Source organism: Pongo pygmaeus, chromosome 6 (assembly GCF_028885625.2).
Source record: "Pongo pygmaeus isolate AG05252 chromosome 6, NHGRI_mPonPyg2-v2.0_pri, whole genome shotgun sequence".
Classification (NCBI taxonomy): Eukaryota; Metazoa; Chordata; class Mammalia; order Primates; family Hominidae; genus Pongo; species Pongo pygmaeus.
This window is the reverse complement of record NC_072379.2, coordinates 147,868,912-147,890,173: the sequence shown is the minus strand read 5'-3', so window position 1 is coordinate 147,890,173 and position 21,262 is coordinate 147,868,912. Positions and strand designations below refer to the sequence as shown.

At 40.7% G+C, this 21,262-nt stretch overlaps 1 protein-coding gene across 4 annotated transcripts in view; it reads right to left on the bottom strand.

The window, feature by feature from the left end:
* Window positions 1-21,262, bottom strand: part of CUL1 (cullin 1) — a 102,067-nt gene that overhangs the window by 58,081 nt on the left and 22,724 nt on the right. For all 4 annotated transcript variants that reach the window (XM_063667939.1, XM_054495800.2, XM_054495798.2 and 1 more), the window contains exon 2: window positions 12,168-12,468. In XM_063667939.1, the coding sequence (XP_063524009.1) occupies window positions 12,168-12,307 (140 nt within the window). In that variant the 5' untranslated portion in view covers window positions 12,308-12,468. The remainder of the gene's footprint in view (window positions 1-12,167; window positions 12,469-21,262) is intronic.

Sequence of the window (21,262 nt, the reverse complement as noted above, 5' to 3'; positions counted from 1 at the left end):
AATACTCTCTGACATGGTTTGGCTGTGTCCCCACCCAAATAGCACCTTGAACTGTAATAATCCCCATGTGTCAAGGGCAAGGTCAGGTGGAGATAACCGAATCATGAAAGCAGTTTCCCCAGATAGTGTTCTCGTGGTAGTGAAAAGTCTCATAGAATCTGATGGTTTTATAAATGGGAGTTTCCCTGCATAAGCTCTCTTGCCTACTGCCATGTAAGACATGACTTTGCTTCTCCTTTGCCTTCTACCATGATTGTGAGGCCTCTCCAGCCATGTGGAACTGTGAGTCCATTAAACCTCTTTCCTTTATAAATTACCCAGTCTCGGGTATATCTTTATTAGCAGTATGAGAACAGACTAATGTGTTCCCCAAATTGATCCAAAGATTCAATGTAATCCCTATCAGAATCCCAGTTGGCTTCATTGTAGGAAGTTAACAAGCTGATTCCAAAATACATATAGAATTTCAAGAGACTCAAAAGAGCCAAAATAATCTTCAAAAAGAACAACGTTGGAGGACTCAAACATCACAATTTCAAAACTTACTACAAAATAACGGTAATAAACTCATGAGTCTGTGGACCTGATTTTCAATAAGGGTGCACATCAAAACCACAACGAGATACTACTTCATTCCCACTAGGATGGCTAGAATCAAAAAGTCAGAAAATAACACATGTTGAGCCAGATGTGGTGGCTCATGCCTGCAATCCCAGCACTTTGGGGGGCTGAGGCAGGAGAATCACTTGAGGCCAGGAGTTCGAGACCAGCCTGGCCAACATGATGAAACCTGTCTCTACTACAAACACCAAAATTAGCTGGGCATGGTGGTGCGCACCTGCGGTTCCAGCTACTCGGGAGGCTGAGGCAGGAGAATCGCTTGAACCTAAGAGGAGGAGGTTGCAGTGAGCTGAGATCTCGCATGCACTCCATCCTGAATGACAGCAAGACTCTGTCTCAAAATAAGTAAGTAAGTAAATAAATAAATAAATACAACACAACACAACAAGTGTTGGCCAGAATGTGGAGAAACTGGAACCCTCATACACTGCTGGTGGGAAAGTAATATAATGCAGCCACTTTGGAAAATAATTTGGCAGTTCTGCAAATGGTTAAACACACAGTTACCATCTGACCCAGAAATCACACTTGTAGGCATCTAAGAAAAATGAAAACATGTCTACATAGAAACCTGTACACAAATATTTACAGCAGCACTATTTGTAATAGTAAAAGGTGGAAATAACCCAACTGTCCATCACCTGATGAATGGATAAACAAAATGTGGTATATCCACAGAATGGAATCTTATTTTATCATAAAAATGAAGTACTGACATATGCTACAACATGGATGAAGTTTGAAAACATTATACTAAATGGAAGAAAGCCAGTCACAAAAGACCACATGTATTAGTCGGCTTAGGCTGCCATAACAAAATACCAGACTAGATGGCTTAAACAACAGGAATTTATTTTCTCACAGTTCTGGAGACTAGAGGTCCGAGCTCAAGGTACTGTCAGGGTTGGTTTCTGTTGAGGGCTCTCTTCCAGGGTTGCAGACGGCCGCCTTCTCGCTGTGTCCTCACATGGCCTTTCCTCTGTGTATGTGGAGAGAGAGCTCTCTGGTGTCTCTTCCTCTTCTTATAAGGACACCAATCCTATCAGGGTAAGGCCCCACCCTCACGATTTTATTTAACCTTAATTATTCCCCCAAAGAGCCTTACCTCCAAATACCATCCAAATATACTGGGGGTTAGGGCTTCAAGATATGAATGGAGGAGGGGCACAATTAAGTCCATAACACCACATATCATATAGTTACATGTATACAAAATGTTTAGAATAGGTGAATTTATAGAAACAAAGTACATTAGTAGAAGGTAGGGGTAAGAAGGAAGTGACAACTAAAGGGCACAGGGTTTCTTTTTGAGATGATGAAAATCTTCTAAAATTGAATGTGACAGTTGAACATTATCTGTGAATATACCAGAAACTATTGAAATGTACACTTTAAATGAGTGCATTGTATGCTATGTGAATTAGATCTCAAAGACATTAAGGCCGGGCACAATGGTTCACACCTGTAATCCCAGCTCTATGGGAGGCCAAGGTAGGTGGATTACTGGAGGTCAGGAGTTCAAGACCAGCCTGGCCAACATGGTGAAACTCTGTCTCTGTTAAAAATACAAAAAAATTAGCTAGGCGTGGTGGCGTGTGTCTGTAATCCCAGATACTCAGGAGGCTGAGGCAGGAGAATCGCTTGAACCTGCGAGGTGGAGGTTGCAGTAAGCCAAGGTTGCACCATTGCACTCCAGCCTGGGCAAAAACAGCAAAACTCTGTCTCAAAAAAAAAAAAAAAAAAAAAAGCCATTAAAAAAATTCAATACCATTCCAATCAATCAACTTTTGGGGTAGAAATTGATAAGAAGTTGACAGCCCACTGAGGAAAAGTTTTTTTCAAAAAATGACACTGGAATAATTGGATATCCACACAGGGGAAATTTAACCTCAAGCCTTACTGTACACCACATACAAAAGTTAACTCCAGGTGGATCACAGGTCTAAAAGTAAATGCCCAAATCATAAATCTTATGAGGAAAACACAAAATATATTTGAGATCTAGGCAAAGGTTTCTTATGTCACAGAGGCAATAACTGCAAAAATAAAATAAATCCAATAAATTAGGTTTCCCCAAAGTAAACATTTGCTCACTCAAAGACACCATTAAGAAAATGATTAGCAAGCCTCAGACTTGAAGAAAACATTAGCAAAATATATCTGACAAAACACTGGTATCCTTGACATATAAAGAACTAAAACTAACAAAAAGCAAAATATCCCAAAAATGGAAAAAACAGGAGGCGAAAGACTTGGACACTTTACAAAAGATGACATACAAATGGTGCATATAAAAAGGTGCTCAATGGACACAAAGTTTACATGGCAGCCTGAGAGGTGCCCCCGGTTTAGGGCACCTTCGCCTAAAGAACAGGATCAACTGTGCTTTGAATCCAGGTTGAGTCAGCAGAGGCAGGAGTGAAAGCAGATCTTATATAGCTCTGATGACACACAGTCTTAGCTTCACAGTATTTTTATCTCAGCTTTAAATCAACTGAACTATATGGAGAAATGTTATCAGAAATGGAACGAGCAGGCTCTTCATGTGATCAGAAGCTGCCTGAGGGAGATCTGTCCAGGCCACCAGCCCCTCCTCACACCTCACTGGTATGAGACCTGAGGAAAAAGAGCTATTGGGATAATTCAAGTGTATTATCTGGAAGGGGAGAATTCCCCATGTTCAAGGAAGGACTGTAAAATGGACGTATTCCTGAATTATGAGGTGTGCCATTTTCCTGAAGAATGAGCCCTGAAGGGCGCCTGTGTGAAAGGACAGGGCCGGAGCCTCCCGGCTGCTCTCTATGTCTGGGCTCCTGCTGCTCCCCTAACCCGCCGCCCCCACAATGCCACACTCACCACCTGTTGCCCCAACATGCACACAAATTAAGTATTCGTAAATCATTTACTTTAGAAGAGTAGAAAAACGAACTATGACTAATCTTTAGGAGAAAAATGGTCACATCTAAAGTTATTCTTAAAGGAAAAAAAATTAAAACAGTATGAGGACAAGTTAAATATACGAATTAAGATGAAATAAGAAAAAGCAAAAACATCAGAGATAAAAAATAAAAAGTCTGCAAGGCAATAAAATAGAAGTTTCATTCAGCAGACAACAGATTAGCTATTTTATACTAAGGCAGCCATAGACTCTAACAAACCCATACATTTGACTTTTAAAACTCTGAGGTTCTTTGCTGAAGGTCCTCTGAGAGCTTCTTTGGCCAGAAAGCAGGTGAGAACGTAAGCAGGTATCTGGGGCCTCCTCCGCAGGCAGGTGGGGAAATGGTGTAAGGTGGTACAGGGGTTTATGTTCAAGAGCCAAGCCTGGTTCAGCCTCCAAAACAGGTCCTACAACTCTTCTGTCATCCTAGAAACGTCTGCCAAGGCATGCTTCTGTACTGATGGGCAGGGGCAAGTCACTGTGAAAGGGTCCTATTAGATGCAAAGCTTCACATCTCACTTTTCAGCAAGCAGACACCCTCTGGGCACCTGCCCAGTGCCAGGCACCGTGTGTGTGACTTAGGCTTCACCAACAGACTGCCTTCCCGGAGTTCAGCATCTACTACTAATGTAATATAAAGTGAGCAGCGGGGTGACGGAGCCAGTATTCTCAAATGTCTCTGTTACCCACAGCACCATGCCTTATTTCTGAAGTGAACACACCTGGGGAATCAATTCTTGACTTTTAGTTATTGCCAAACTCCAACCATTCTCATTAGCTAAAAGAAAAGTCAATTCAATCAAAGAAGCAAAACTAAACAGAACAGAATCATTTCCTACTACCACTTGTTTCCCAAATGCGACTTAAGAAGTGGAAATTTAAACAAGTAACTTCTATTAAAATCACATGGAAAGACTCTGCACTAAAAGTTTTATTAAAAATACAGTACTTCCTAGGCTGGGTGTGGTGGCTCACCCCTGTAATTCCAGCACTTTGGGAGACCGAGGTGAACAGATTGCTTGAGGTCAGGAGCTCGAGACCAGCCTGGCTAACATGAAACCCCGTCTCTACTAAAAATACAAAAATTAGCCAGGCATGGTGGTGCGCACCTGTAATCCCAGCCACTCAGGAGGCTGAGGTATGAGAATCGCTTGAACCCAGGAGGCGGAGGTTGCAATGAGCCAAGATCGCACCACTGCATTCCAACCTGGGCAACAGAGCGAGGCGCCCTCTGAAAATAAATAAATAAATAAATAAATAAATAAACACACACATATATATAGTACTTCCTATCTTCACACATTAACAAGTTAACCTGTACCAAATGGCAGAACAGCAGGCTCACATACTATCCTGTATAATCCGTCTGTAGTTATAAAAGAATAAAGTCCTGTCCAGTCTGTTGGTATGTGCATTTCTGAAAAGAAATATCCCATACAAAGCAAATAAATTCACATCTAATAGCATACTTCGAAAGCAAAAACTAATTGCAATTGATTAAAATGTGTTACATAATGTTCAAAGTACTCTGAGTATATATACCGTGAATCAAACTTTGAAAAATAGCTGAAGAACATGCCATATTTATACTAACTGCCCACTCTCACCAAAAAAAAAAAAAAAATCACTTGTGACAAGTATGCAATCTCATAATTTCTACAGGGTCTTACTTTAAGATAGATAAACAATTTCTCAATCCTAAGAATGATTTTAATAGTACCAGGTCAGTAGTAAAAGATAGCAAGAACTTTGCAAACTAGGCTTAATTAACATTTGCAAAAGGCAAACTAATAAACTACACTTTTAAATGCATGCTCTATACGAAAATCTAGAAGGCAAAGAAGAGCAATTTTTAAAAACTCATATGTAAGTCCACCACCTTGTAAGGGACAGATCCTTTCCATATGGTGTACATAAACTTTTTCAAAAGCAGGAGCGTGTGCTGATGGTTCACAATTCACATACCACTTCATATCCTGCTTTCCCACAGCAATATATTATGAACATTATTCCATGTCAACGGTCTTCACTGCATTTTTAATAGCAGTTTATAGTTATCCTTAATATTGAAGACTGAGGTTGTTTTCCATTGTTTCCTATTATTAAAATGTGCTGAAGAGCCTTGCATATGCAATTTTGAATACAACTATTTCCTTAGGATAAAGTTTAAAAAATAAATTGCTGGGCCACAGTACATTTTTATGTCTCTAGAAAGGCCAGGCTTGTGTGGCTCATGCCTATAACCCCACAACTTTAGGAGGCCAAGGTGGGAGGGATTGCTTGAAGCCAGGAGTTCAAGACCAGCCTGGGCAACACAGCAAGACTCCATGTCTGCAAAAAATAAAAAATTAGGTGTGGTGGTGTGCGCCTGCAGTCCCAGCTACTCAGGAGGTTGAGGTGGGGTGGGGGGTGGAATCACTTGAGTCCAGGAGTTGGAGGCTGCACTGAGCTATGACTGTGCCATTGCACTCCAGCCTAGGTGAAAGGGCAAGACTCTATCTCAAAACAAAAAAATATATTTCTAAATTTCCCTCCAGAAAGATCATAGCAAACTAACATTTCTGCCTGCACTGTAGAGCTTGGTCTCCTTGCCAACACTGGCTGTAATAGTCATTTCTTAACAACGTTTTTCAACCTGATAGGTAAAAACAGGGTCTCACTGTGTTGCCCAGGCTGGAGTGCAGTGGTGCGATCATGACTCACTGCAGCCTCGACCTCCCAGGCGCAAGTGTTTCTCCTGCCTCGGCCTCCTGAGTAGTTGGGACTACAGGCATGCACTACCACACCTGGCTTTTTTTTTTTTTTTTTTTTTTAAAGACAAGGTTTTGCTATGTTGCCCAGACTGGTCTCAAACTCCTGATCTCAAGTAATCCACCTGCCTTAGCCTCCCAAATTCTGGGAATTAAAGGCATGAGCATGGCTGGCCTAATTCTTCATTTAACAGTTATAAGGTTGAACATTTTTACATATGCTTACTATTTGCATTTCTTCTTTCTGTGAACCAGTATGTCCTTTTACAGACTTATGCTAAAAGTATGGATAAACATATATATATATATACACACACACACACACACACACACACAGAGAAGGATAGATTACATCTGAAAAATATGAAAACTTTCTATGTTTAGGTTCATTTGATGTAAGCCATGCTCATTAGGTGAGCAGAATCAGATTAATGTAAGACTCCTAAATTAAGAGTGCAAGATGAAAAGTGTCCAAACACATTTGTTGGGATGGATGGTTATTCTAAAACAGACATGGATCATCATTAATCTACTTTGAAGACAATCTGTTATTCCTTCTGTGTGATCTACTGTTCTTTGAAATTTTGGTTTTCTATAAAGGAGAGAATTTTGCAGTGAGCAGGCGAAGCAGGAAGGCTGCCACCTGAGCACTCCCCTGCAGCGCAGCTCCTATGGAAGGGAAGGCGATGGTCAGAGTGTGGACCTGAAAAGAGTGGTGGTGGCAGCCAAGACGGGACTGCTCAACTGGCAGGTGCAGAGCTGCAGCAGAGACCAGCGTGTCCTGGCACGGTGTCCCTGCAAAGCACAGCCACAGGCTCCAAGGGCTCAGCAGATTGACTTGGGTGAAAAAGTGCCCCGACCCCCAACAATCATGAACGTTATCACTAAATATCAAAATAGACGATTAAATGTGAATTCTGAATGTGCTTACGTTATGACTTACTGAGAGCAACCAAGACTAATCTCATTCTCAAATATGAATGAATGATTCTCAAATCAACCAATCTCATTCTCAAATACGAATGAGATTCTTACGGTGCTAGTGGGGGAAAAGAAGACTGGAAAAAACAGGCTAAGGAACAGAACAAACTGATTCAGGCCACAGCAATGTACAGGAAGACAAATAGAAACTTCAAAGTTTATGAACATTTATTCAGGTAGAGAGAAAAAAAAGACATCAACATGAAAGTTTAAACTGATTCCAAAGGAAGGTAAAATTATGAATCTGAGGTACCTGACCTGGAAACAAGACACAGGTAGGTCTGGAGCCCAGAACAATGAACAGAAACCTCCAACAGGTGACCTGACACCTGCACGAGCTAGGCCGGACCCTCATACTTCACTGCATCCCCTTAAATGCCTCTCCTCTAGCCAGTACCCATGTTTGTGTTCCAACCTAAGCACAACACCTGAAATATAGCGGTGTCAATAAATTGAATAAGAAATGCCGATACCTATTTCAAATTCAAAAGAAACCTGGTATTATTTACCCACCTGCATAGAATTTTATTCTATGCATTTTATTGCAAAAGAAAAACAGGCCAGGTGCAGTGGTTCATACCTGTCACCCCAGCATTTTGGGAGGCCCAGGTGGGCGGATAACTTGAGTCCAGGAGTTTGAGACCAGCCTGGGCAACATGGTGAAACCCTGCATCTACAAAAAATACAAAAATTAGACAGATGTAGTGGTGTGCGCCTGTGGTCCCAGCTACTTGGAGGCTGAGGTGGGGTGATCACCTGACGCCAGCTCAAGGCTGTAGTGAGCCATGAACCCATGACTGCACTCCAGCCTGGGTTGACAGAGTGAGACTCTGACTTACACACACACACACACACAGTTGCTGCATGGTAACTATACACATGAAAGACATCATAGAAAACTAGAAGTGAATAGTTGGAAGCGCTTAACAGACAGACTCACAGTGGAGAGTGATGGCTCAAGGCTAAAACTTTAGGAGAAAAACCAAGTCTTTGAGAAACGGCTGAAAACCAAGTTAACTAAAGTGGATTTTTCTGTCTGCAGATGCTCTTGTCATTTTCTTTTCTTTTTTTTTTTTTTGGCTTTTCCAAAATTCCCTTCTTTCACCATTTTGAGTTGAAAAGTCAAGATAAATATTTATGCTGTGTAATAACCCACCTCCCTGCTACAGCAACCACAAATGTCACAGGTTCCTAAACGCTCCAAGAATATTTGTTTTACAGCAAGAAGCAGTTGCTTTTTCTAAAAGAAACACTCAATTTTCTCCTCCGGGATACACAATGGGTAAAAACCTAGCTGTTAACTACTAGCCAGAGTTACGGGAAGGAAAAGAAACTGTCCTTTTTCTCTCAACCAGTTTTCCTTTCTAACCCACTTCCTTTGCCAACTGCTGATGAGGCATGTCTAATTTTGCAGAGTGATACTAGAACAGTGAGAGGCACTGCCAGCTCCTTCTTCCCCGGTCCAAAGCACCTCCTTCCCTGAAATGCAACCTTACAACTGCAAGTATTAGATGTCACAGCGAACAAGCCTTTAGGAGATTATTTTAAAATGACCAAATATACACCAGTAAGAGAAAACTTCTGAAAAACTGCTCTGTTACGCAACCTGGGCTGGAATAAAACAGCAATAACAGCAACATATACGCAATTCCAAAAAGTACTATGCGTAAATGGCTTTAAGTCAAGATGGCTCTACAAAAACATGACAGATGACTCAAAATTCTTTCAGTTCTCACAATGATGCTGAAAAGATACGTGAAGGGTTAGGGGGTAAAATCATATTTTACGATTTTCAACAATTAATAAACATAAGTACATACTCTACTGTTTCACTTCTATCCTAATATATTGAAGAGTTAATCAAAATACTTCTTCACAACTTCTCAAAGAAAATATGGAAATGTAATACTCTGAGAATTGTGATCCATTCAAATACAGTAGCTGAAAACTACATAGAGTGTCTAAAGGCGATTCTAGATTCAGACTGCTGAGAACCTTAAGACCTGCCTCACCACCACCACTGGCTGCTATACAACCAGGTTCCTGAAGCTTATCCACAGAGGAAGGTGACTATCACCAGCCCGCGGTGAGATAAGGCTTAATGAGGTGTGGATGGTTCCAAGCACAAATTCTGAGACATAGGACTCAAACTGTAGCCATTATTTCATTATAATGTCTAAAGAATTAAAGAAAGGTATTTTAGACTTGGTTTAGATTCTCCAATTTTTTGTAAATATATGGAGCTATTATTTCTCAGACAAAACTGGAAAAAAAACTACCCAATTTGAAAGGCAGTCCCCCAAAAAATTAAAGTTGCAGGTACCAAAACAACTACAAATTATACGAATTTAATTATTTGTAGAATACAAGAATTCGGTAACTTCTGCTAGCATACAAAGTCTCACTGCCTTATGAGCAAAAATAACCCATCAGAAAAAGGACCAACCTGATTTAAAAAAGAAAGAACACATTAAGAAATTCCCAAGGCTGGGCGTGGTGGCTCACGCCTGTAATTCCAGCCTTTGGAAGGCCAAACCAGGCGGAATGCTTGAGCCCAGAAGTTCGAGACCAGCCTGGGTAAATTGATGAAACAGTCTCTAGAAAAAAAAAAAAAAAAAAAAAAAATTAGCCAGGCATGGTGGTGCGTGCCTGTGGTCCCATCCACTTGAAGGCTGAGATGGGAGGATCCTTTAAGCCTGGGAGACAGAGGTTGCAGTGAGCCGAGATTGTGACACTGCACTTAGCCTGGATGGCAGAGCGAGACTCTGTCAAAAACAAAAAAAACAAAAAAAAAACAAAAAAAACCAAAAAAAACATGACTTACAAGGCATATTAATTATATCTCAATAAGGTGGATTTTAAAAAGAAATTCTCCAGAGACAGATCAGCAATGACACCTCCTTGGGCTCTGGAGCAGTGCTCTCCTGCTTTCGGTACATCAGAAATCCCACCAGTGTCTTCCCTCACCAGTGGAACTACCACCTTCAGCTTTCTTACAAGAATTAAGAAAATGCCATACCTAGCAAGCCAGAACCCTGTTGGGGGCATAATATCCTCTCACTTGGCAAAGACTCTATCTTCTTTAAGAGCATCCTACCCATCATGGCACCCTGCAATCCCACTCCTACGTACACACCCTGGAGACCAGAAGTCACAGAGCCACTCAAAAACTTGCACACAATGTTTACAGTGGGATTAGTAACAGTCAAAAGGTGGAAATAACCCAAATGTCCATCACTGATCAATGGGCAAACAAAATGTAGACTAGCTATACAACTGAGTCATAAAAAGGAATGATGTACACAGTGATACGTGCTACAAGGATGAAGCCTCCAAGCATGCTAAAAGAAGCCACATAGGCAGCCCACAGATCATATGACTCCATGTATGCAAAATGTACAGAATGGGCAAATTCATAGAGACAAAGTAAATGAGTGGTTGCCAGGGCCTCGGGGGAAGAGGGCATGAGGAGTGACTGCTAATGGGTACAAGGTGTCGTTTTGGGGTGATTAAAATGTTCTAAAATTAGATAGTGGTGATAGGTGCAAAACTCTGTAAATATACTAAAAACCACTGCATTGTATACTTTTTAAAAAGTTGGATTTTATGGTACGTAATTACATCTCAATAAAGCTATTATTTTAAAAGTATTCTATATGTAAGTGTATATACATGTATAAATATGCAAACACACATTTTATGCTAATTCAGAGATTGACATAGTTTTATATCTACTTAATTTTTTTTTAGGATTCTAAAATATTAACATGCAAGAACATACTGGAATATCACAAAAACTAGTTTGATAGTAACTGATATAGTCTAAACATTTAAACCTGAAGCTCCGTTGAATCAGCAACTTTAAAGTCCTAGAAACAGTGGCAATCTCCTCTCTCCTGAGTGAGCTTAACTCTAATTTCAATGTCATATTTGTATGGAATTAAGAAAGCCTCCAAATTAGCTGGTGCATCTCCAACCACACGAATAGCGGGAGTCGCATCTTTTCCACACTCATCACCTTTGTAGCACACAGCACAGTCCCCCATGCACATCGTGGACCAAAAACTAAAGGAATAAAATTCTTTTTAAATATTGTACTTTAAAAAATAGGGCCACAGCCTGGGCAACACAGCAAGACTCTGTCTCCATAAACAATAAAAAAAAATTGGCCAGGTGTGATGGCACGTGTCTGTGGTCCCAGCTACTTGGGAGGCTGAGATGGGAGGATTGCTTGAGCCCAGGCAGTTGAGGCTGCGGTGAGCTGTGATCATACCACTGCACTCCAGCCTGGGTGACAGAGCGAGACCTTGTCTCAAAAACACAAAAAAATATAACAGGAAAACTTTTGCTCGATGTTCTATCCCTTTAGATCAGGTAAATGAACTTTTCCTGTAAAAGGGCAAGTAGTACATATTTTAGGCTTCATGGACAAAACTGTTTCTGACAACAACTACTTAACTCTGTTCCCATAACAAAAGGCAGTCTCATAGACAATATACAAACAAATGGACATAAAACAAATGATCTGCTGAGAACCTCAGGACCTTGCTTTAGACCAGCATTGCCCAATGGAACCTTCTACATGACAGAAATGTTTTATTTATTAATCACACAGCTAGTGTGCCTAAGGAACTTTAAAATATTTCAAATGTAAACAGCCACATGTACCCAGTGGTGAATGTACTGCCCAGCGCTGCATTTGACTAAAAATGAACCAGCTCTACTCTGTTCAAAAACTTAAGGCTAAAAATGAACCCTGCGATTATTTTACATGAACTGGGAGGACAAAACAACATAAAATTCTAATAATTCATGTCATACTAGTAAATAATCAAAACTCTAAGCAAATCAACCTGCACTAGGCAGGAGGATACGTGTAGAGCTCCATATATCTGGACTTGGCCATGCTCTGCCGCGTGTACACCTGCTGGATGCCGGCTCTGAGGTCGTCCCAGATCTGGTCCAGGCCAATCTGCTTCAGGCCGTGGGGGTTCTGGCTCCGGGTTGACGACATTGTGAGGGATGTTCTAAAGACGTCCAGTGCAGCAATCCTTATTCAAAGTACAGCTAGTTCTCCATTAGATGAAAATATACAGTACCATTCCAAATTTATTCACAGCAGCTCAGAAACGATGTCCTTTAAATGTGGAGAACGAAATCTCATTGCAGGCAAACCTGAGGAAGAAATAAAGAGAGTCAGTGGCTTGTCTCTGGGGTACTGTAATAGGGTGAGACACACTGACAGAAACACTCAGTCTGCAGGCATTAGCAGGGCCCACTCTAGAGACCATTTCTCTTTCTATGTGGAAACTCACTCACGTTAATCATATGGTCTGTGTACAAAAATACGCTTAGAATTTTAGTTCAAAATCATTATGATATTAGCACTCAAGAGAAAACCTGGGTAAAAGTTTGCACAAGCACGACTATGTTGCCTTTCTTTGCCATCTAAAGTTATCAAAAATATATATCACTTGATCTAGATGACAATTAGAAAGACAAATTCAAAGAAAAAAGGGCAAAGGATATGCTCAGGAAATTCCCAGTTAACACAAACAGCTAATAAATAGGAAAAATCATTCAATCTCATGGGTTACCTATGACTTTTAGTAACTTTTCACTTGGAACTCAGCAAGAATGCAAATGTTGGTGAGTCTGAAAATGAAAGGAAATAGGCACTCCCTTTTTAAGGAGGGAATCTGGCAAGAATTATCAAGATTCAAATGTACTCTGAATTCAGAGAGACCTGAGTTTGAAGCTCAGTGCCACATCTACTAGGTAGGTACCTGTGCTACTGGGTGAGTTTCTTAACCTCTCTAAGCTTTAATTTCCTAGTCTGCAAAATGGAGGCCAATTAGTTTCCTCAAATGGATATGTAGAGTTTAAATAAGATAATGTATTAGAAAATACTTAACACAGAGTAAATGCTTAACAATGGTAGTGGCTATTATTTCCAAGTATATGAAGTTAATGACAAATACAATATATAATGCTTCAGCATCTTGGACACATAAATAAAGTAACTTAGGTATTCAATATTGTATCAAACCAGTACTTCTCAATGCACAGTATCACAGACATCATTTAAGGACTACCTATGTACATCACATCAAAACGTAAAGGTTTTAAATAGGTATTTCTAGTGCAAATCAAGAAACACTGAATTATTTGAATGGTTTCATAAAGCAAATGTTATTGGGAAGTAAACGAGATCTGGAACAATGAGGCTAGGTTATTGAAGCCTGCAAACCTATGTCCGAGTTACCTTGTCAAGTAATTCAGCTCATCCTATATCCTCAATGGCATTACAGAGCTCTGTGTAATCTAAGGCACATTTAGGGACCCTGTGAGGTCATGCTTAAGGAGTAAGTCTGAACCACTGAAACCTATTCTCTAATATTTATTCACATTCTGGGCTATGGGCTTAATATTTTATGAATCTACAACATCATTCCTGATCCTGAAAGTATTTTATGTCTTACATTCAAATTGGTATGTTCAAATGTGGAATATAAAAATATTTAACACAAGGACTCCCTCAAGTTTTAAGAAACTAACAACTCAGCAACCACTCTGGAAATGTTTCCTGTGTGTAGTTTCCATGTGCTTTCCTTTCGTCATCTACTTTGGGAGGGTCAACAGCACACTTAATAATAATAAGCATGTTTTGGACTGGTGGTGCCATCTGATAGCATCAACTGTTTGGACCTACCCTACTTTCCCCAACACTTAATTTTTCCCTAAGGGGAAATAATCATTTAAATTCTCCAAACTCATAGTCCAGTTAATTCTATCTTAGATGAGCTTTCTCGTACCTCTCTAGATGCTCTTTTACTCCTTTTCCTTTTACTTCTCTTATAATTTCTATCAGCAACTGAAAAAAAAGTTCTACTCTGCCCCCCAAATGCCTTTCTCCATCAGTGTAGTCCATGTCAGTGAGTGGCAATGCCACATGTATCCACAAGTCAGAAACCTGGGAATGTGTCTGAGGCCACAGCCCTCATCTTTCACATTCAACTGCTACGGACTTCACTTCAAATCCATTCGCTCATCTCCACCTCCTCCTCTAGTAATCATCCTCGCCATCTCTTACCTGGGCCACTATTTTAGTTGTCTAAACTAGATTCCAATACCTTGTATCTGCGTGCATCATTCTTGACATGGCAGTCAGCTGTCTAAAATCGCTGTCATCCTGAGACGGTGTCATCCTAATTCTGAATAGGCTGTCACCCTAAGAGCAACAGGGAGCCAAGGCAGAATTTGAAGAAGGGAAATCCTTAATATGGCACTATCAGATCCTTTTCTCTCTTCATTTGCCTCTTACAAAACCTCAACTCTCCCCCTCCCTCCCCTCAGGTTCAGCCACACAGATGTCCCCCGTGGCCACCCCAGTCTCCTTTCCCTGCCACAGGATCTCTGCATCTGCTGCTGCTTCTGCCTAGAGAGTTCTAGAGAGTTCCTCCCTTTCTTCAAGTTGCCTTCCAGTCATACTTTCAAAGGAGGCTTACTAGGAAGTCCCAGAAGATGTACAGGTTTGCTTCAAATGGGATTTTCCATTCTTAACACTTACTCCAGGCCATAACCCTGCACTTGTTTCTTTACTGTAACTCCCTCACTTCACAGGGGTGCAAGCCCCACAGGCTCGTGAGAACCTCATACAGAGCCTGGCTTGCCGCTCAATACATATTTTACACAAATAAATGAAGGAATAAATTAAGGAACTGAAAAGCTATATGTCTTAAAAAGATTTAGGAATAAAATACCAGTATCATCAAGCATCTGAACTTGTTCAAAATCCCTCTTTAGAATCTCTACAAAATTCTATCTCGTTTCTTCTAAACTTTTTCCTTCAAATATTGGATTTTGGGCTAAAATTTATGTCTTGCTGTTTCATTTAGTCATGTTTTGTATTATTTTGGTCACTGCAAATGTATACATACCCCAACATAGTGTTTAAACAGGTTTATGAAAATTACAGAATTTTAGTGACTACTTAGTTTTAATGAATATTTAGTAGGATGCTACCATATGCCAGGCACTGTCCTAGGCATTATTTACTCTTGATGGTAAACAGACATGGTCTACGCTCATAATGCTACAGTGACGGAATAAAGCGTGCTTATTTATTTATTTATTTATTTTTAAATAGGGTATCACTCTGTTGCCCAGGCTAGAGTGCAGTGGCGTGATCACGGCTCACTGCAGCCTCAACCCCCTGGGCTCAGGTGATCCTCCCACCTCAGCCTCTCAAGTAACTGTGACTACAGGTTAGGACAACCATGCCTGGCTAATTAAAAAAAATTTTTTTTTTTTTTTTTTTTTTTTTTGTAGAGACGGGGTTTCGTCATGTTACTTTATGTGCTACGCATTTGTGTACCAAAAGCATTTGTTCTTAAGAGCCAAATATAATCACTGGCAATTAGAGGTTAACCTTAATGACAGTTCTGACTCTTCTTCAGATGAAGAAACTAATTCAAAGAAGCAATCAAACTTGGCAAGCTTCTAATGCTACAAAGTAGTACACTCTAGTCTGAATTTTAGGTTCTTCCGTTTTTAAAGTGTCAAACAGAGAAACCACTGTAAGTCATAGGAAGAAACAACCACCAATTGCCTATTTGTTAAATGAGGAAACCTCAACATCTCCAATTAAAAGAGCCGATAGCTTTAAAGAGTTAATAAGTCAGTCCTAATTGTATCAGTATTAAATCTATTCAAATATTTTGAAATTTAAGAAAGCTCACTTTTTTTTTTTAAAGCTTGACTTTTGAAAAACTAAGATAAACTGTGCAACGATCAGGACAATTTAAAAGATAAAGTCAAGATACCAGTTATCCTCCAGCAAAGTTAAAATATGCCAAATACAATGGTCAATGTGGATTTTTCTCCACAACACCTCTATTCTCCTATCTCAGCATAAGCACATCAAATACATTATTTACATATTCTCTATTCCTTGTATTACATTTCTGATTCCAATTATGAATCTTACTCTATTAAAACGCACTGTTAATCTATGAGATCAAATACAACTTTTCATGTGACACCGTCAAGTTTACTTGCTGTACATTTCTTGCGTCCAGATCTACGCATGGTAACTTTATGCCACATCACACCTCAGTTTATATTCCAAATATGCTGAAAAATTAGCAAAATCTTTATTCCTGCTGCTATGTGATTTATTCTTCTCTATCCATTCCCTTTTTCTAGTTGTTCCCACTGAGTATATAAAATGCATGCATAGATGATCTGAGGTTTTCAAAAATTCATACTTAAGTGGGCGGGTTTAAAGAGGATGACCTAATCCTACATTTTTAATATCCCCTAAAGAGCCTCACCTATGTACTTAAAACATTAATAACTAATACAGCAAAGAAACCTAAAACAAAGTCTACAAGGAAATGTTAGAAGTGAGCACATCACGAAAATGGCTAAAAGGACAGAGAGGTCACACACATGCTGGGCAGCAACAGAGACCTGTGAGGAGGTCCCAGGCAGGGCTCTCGGAGCAGATGCTGAGACCTGGCTTGGGTGGAAGATGCTTCTTAGAGATGGGCACCCACGAGATGACAAGGAGGAAGCAGACGGGGCAGAGAAAAGATGAACTGTGATGTAGGCCCTATAAAGCCAGCATCACCCTGGCAGGGAACTCTGTAACAAGTGTTGCCAGAGGGTCTCACATGGGCTGCAGGCAAGGCCTTTAACTCCCACTGGGCTGAGAAGGGTGCAGCCCGGTCCAGGCAGCTCTGCAGCTGAGGCCCGATGGCGCTAACACTGGGAGTCAAGTCCTTCCTTGAAGGGGCATCTGGGTGTGTCACCTGTGTATCTACCAGCCTGCTCCAATGGATACAAGAGGCTCAGGCAATGAAGTTTTCCAGTTTAGAGGGGGGGTGTGTGTGTGTGTGTGTGTGTGTGTCTGTTTGTGTGTGTACACACACACACGTGCGCTGCATGCCCATGATTAATCTATTGATGCATCACTCAAGTGTCTGGTGAACTGAACTGACTGTAAAACTGCCTGGGACAATAAAATAGAATATAGGTGCCCACAAAACACTTGCTTCTCTGTTAATGTTGAATTTTACTTTACAAACTATATATCCATATCTTGTAATCAAGCCATCAAAAAATGTCACTCTTAAGCAGATTTCATAAAAGTCAGAGAGGTTCAAATGGTTTTTAGGTAAGGGGTAAAAATATTTTCCTCATAAATCACGTCTCATAGCTAGAAAACCTAGGAGGTCCCCAAACCTAAAGATATTAAAAACAAACAAACAAACAAAAAAAACAAAATATACTTTAGGAAATCAGGTAGTTTTCAAAAGTACTCAGGTATAGGAGATCCGTGGCATCGCAGGAGTTACTAATTGTGGTTATGAATGTCCACGCGTTTTGGGCATGTACCCTACAGATGTGCCACCTCCTGACTTGGACACACAGGTGGCTGGTGAGTGAAGCAGGCCGACAGCAGGGGCAGCCACAGGGCCCCTCACAACTTCAGTGTTCTCTAGACGGCCAATCCCCGGAGAGGAATTATCATTTTCTTGACAGGAAACCAAGGCATAAGATGCAATTAGTCAAGGACAAGAAGCAATGGCAGAGCCAGATGTGCCTCCACACAACTAGCTGCTGGCTCCCGGAGCCCACATGAGCTTTTACTACAGACACACACGCGCACCACAGTTACACTTCACTTTCGTCTAACCCTTGGAAAATAATGGAACACAACAGTCAAAATAAACAGGTCTAACAGAAGAAAAGCAGTCATATATTTAAGAACTTGTCTCACAGAAAAGACTGTTTTCCAAAGGAAGATGAAAGCCAACAGAATCAATATGAAACAAGCTCCCTAACAATTCTAACTGTGAACTAATCAAACAGGCTGTTTCTCAAGATTAACGGTGCACAAGATTCCTTCACTGAGTAGAAGTGTGAACTAACTAAAGGACCTGCAAAACTCCTGAAAAATATATCTTCTTTGGTATTAGTAATTCAGTTTCATCCATACATACTGGAAGGGCTTTTGAAAAAGAGCACTTACAACAGTCTTCCACTAAACACTAATTGGAACATCAACTGAACTGAACATCAAGGGATTACTAGCTTTAGTCAAGTTAAATACTTTGTTTGCTAGAAGACTTCAGAGGTCTTGATAAGTGAACGTGTCTTATGAATTTCCATCAGAAAAACACAGTATAAAGCATCTTCCCTCAAACTTACTTGGCCATGAAATATTTTTTCCTGAACATATCTTGAGACCAGTAGTAATTCAAGAAAACTCCAGTATTTCAAGGAACATGGCTTTAAAAAGAAAAAAAAAAAAATTTGTGCTGACCCCTACTGATTTCTAGCTCTTTGGGGATCAATCACACTGGTTCGGCAACTTTTTTCATTTAAAAATGATATACCTCACTTCACTTAATGAAATATACCTCTTTTTTTTTTTGGTGAGTCATATATTCTATTATTTATCAACAACAGTACCTAACATAAAGCTTTCAAGTATTTACTTTTTAACAATTATAATGGTGCAACAAGCAGCCTTATAAGTATTTACTTTTTGCTTACTTGAGTGATTGATAAACACCTGTATGTACCTATCTGATAAATATGATATTGACTATGATGCCGTCTACCAAGACAGCAAACATCAGAGAGGAACAGGTCTACAGGAGGGTAGTTGTCCTTGGACGTGTGAACCTGAGGTCCTTGTGAATCATCCCAGGCAGCTGGACACACAGGGCCTCAGCAGAGAAGAGAAGGTGGCCCTAGACAGCTGATCTCTGGGGTTCACCACCTGATCCTGGGAACCACAGTTCCTCAGGGGAATACGGCAGACAGAAGGCCCAAACTGAGTCCTGAGTAACATTTAAAAACTGACTAGATGATGGAGAACCCATAGTTTGTAACTGCAAAGTTACAGCCAGAAACAAAGAGAAGGAACCCAAGCCTAGAAGCCAAGAGAAGAAAAGGTAGCGGTTGCGTGAAACTGTGTGACCTTGTAAGTTCTTTCATCTCTCTTAACCCACCTCATGGGTTTGTGGTGAGGATAAAATAAGCCAATACTGTTTCAAAAATGCTATTACTTTAGTAGAAATCTAACTGGAATGGGTGGGGAGGGACAGAAAAGACAGACGACCTTGAGCATGTGGGCTGTGAAGGAAAGCTGGAAAGGGTATGATTAGTGCATGATGCCAACCAGGCTCATGTGCCTCGTCCTCTTCCTGCCTCTGGCTGGGAAGAGGGTTCTCAATCAAGGGGCACTGTGGGAGTGCCACAGTCCAGCTGAGAAGGCTCAGCAGGGCCCCACCTGCAAATGACTAGAACAAAACACAGCTCAAGGAAACAAGGCTGAAGCCTGGGGTGGCCTGCAACCACCTCTGATAATAGGTTTCAGGAGTGGAGAGGAAGGTTCTGGGCTGTGCCAAAGTGTCCAATTAATTTCTGAACTCTGGTGGTTAGCAGATGACCACTGCAGGGAGAGAAATGGCTAGTGCAGAGAGGAACTCCAGAGTCTTTCTCTGGGTCTACGGCTGTCAACCCACACGAGGAAGAGGGGGACCCCCGCCTGCAGCCTGGAGGCCTGCAGGATGGCAGGGGACAGGAACAGCCACATCTGGAGAGGGCTTTAAGGGGTCTTGGTCTTTATGGAAGAGCAATGGGGTTGAAGCAGTGTGAGAAGCGGCTATGGAGGAGTTTCGCATTCATGGATGAGGACTCTAGAGAGGTCCAAGAAGAACTGAGGTGGGTAAAGAAGTGAGGGGACTGGAGTGGGGAGTCTCAATCCGAGGATGTAGCAGGCAGCTGAGGGCATTCGTTAGTCCAGACGACAGAAAGATGACCTGATGGCCTATGTTAGTCGGTGACCACAGGGAGAGCCACTGAGGATTCAAACCTCCAGCTTCAGGAGGGAAGAGCTTCCGCTTTGCAAGATTCAGCCATGGCCCCGAGACTGGACAGGGCCAAGCATTTCTTCATCAACTATCTAACCAATTACGCCTTATGTATTTTCCTAATCTATTACTCCTTTGACAATTCCTAAATACACAGTAGAGCAGAATATAACTTCTTAAAACTTTAAGAATTTTAAGTTTTTACTTGCAGTGTGGCACATAAGATATGAAACCGACAGTAAAACAATTTAGACTTAGAGAAACTCTTGTATATGAACGCCAGAAAATATGCAAACACATGCATTTGCTGCACTGTTTATAATAGCAAAACACAAACAAACCTGGAAACAACTCACATGTCCACCAACAGGAGAATTCACAACTAAGCAGTAGGACAGTCACACAACAGACCACACAACATGAGCCAACTTCAGCTACACGCTTCAACACAGGTGAATTTCAGGAGTCTTGAGTGAAAAAAAAAAAGGTGACAAAGGAATATATACAGTATATCATTTTTATATCTAAGATTAATTTTAAAGGAACACTTCTACGAAGAGAGAGGTTAGCTGTCCCCGACATGAATGGAAGGCACCATAGTGAACCACACACACTTATCTGCTTAAAACACTGGCTACTGTGGTTTCATTGTACTTACGTTAAAAAAAAAAATACTAGCTAGGGATACATATTTTTATGATTGAAATGATATGATGCCTGGGATTTACTTTAAAATTCTGCAGAGAAAAAAAAAGCTGAGAGACAGGTACACTGCAGTTTCTACTTTCCATAATAAAAAGCTAACAAAAAACTCAGCAAACCTATATAACATAAGTAAAAATAGAAAAGCAAAAGCATTTAGGGTGAGGGGCAGGCAATTAAAATACTGTGGGGTAAAAATGGGTTTGGGAAGAAGCGCTCAGGGAGCTTCCACAGTACTGGAAATATTCTATTTCTTAGGGGGGAACAGGTTGGTGGGTGTTCACTGCAGTAGTAAGCTTGCTTCTTAACATGGAACATGCTATGTTCTCTTGTGATCTATTTGCTACATACATAAGAAAACAATTTAGCAAGTTAAA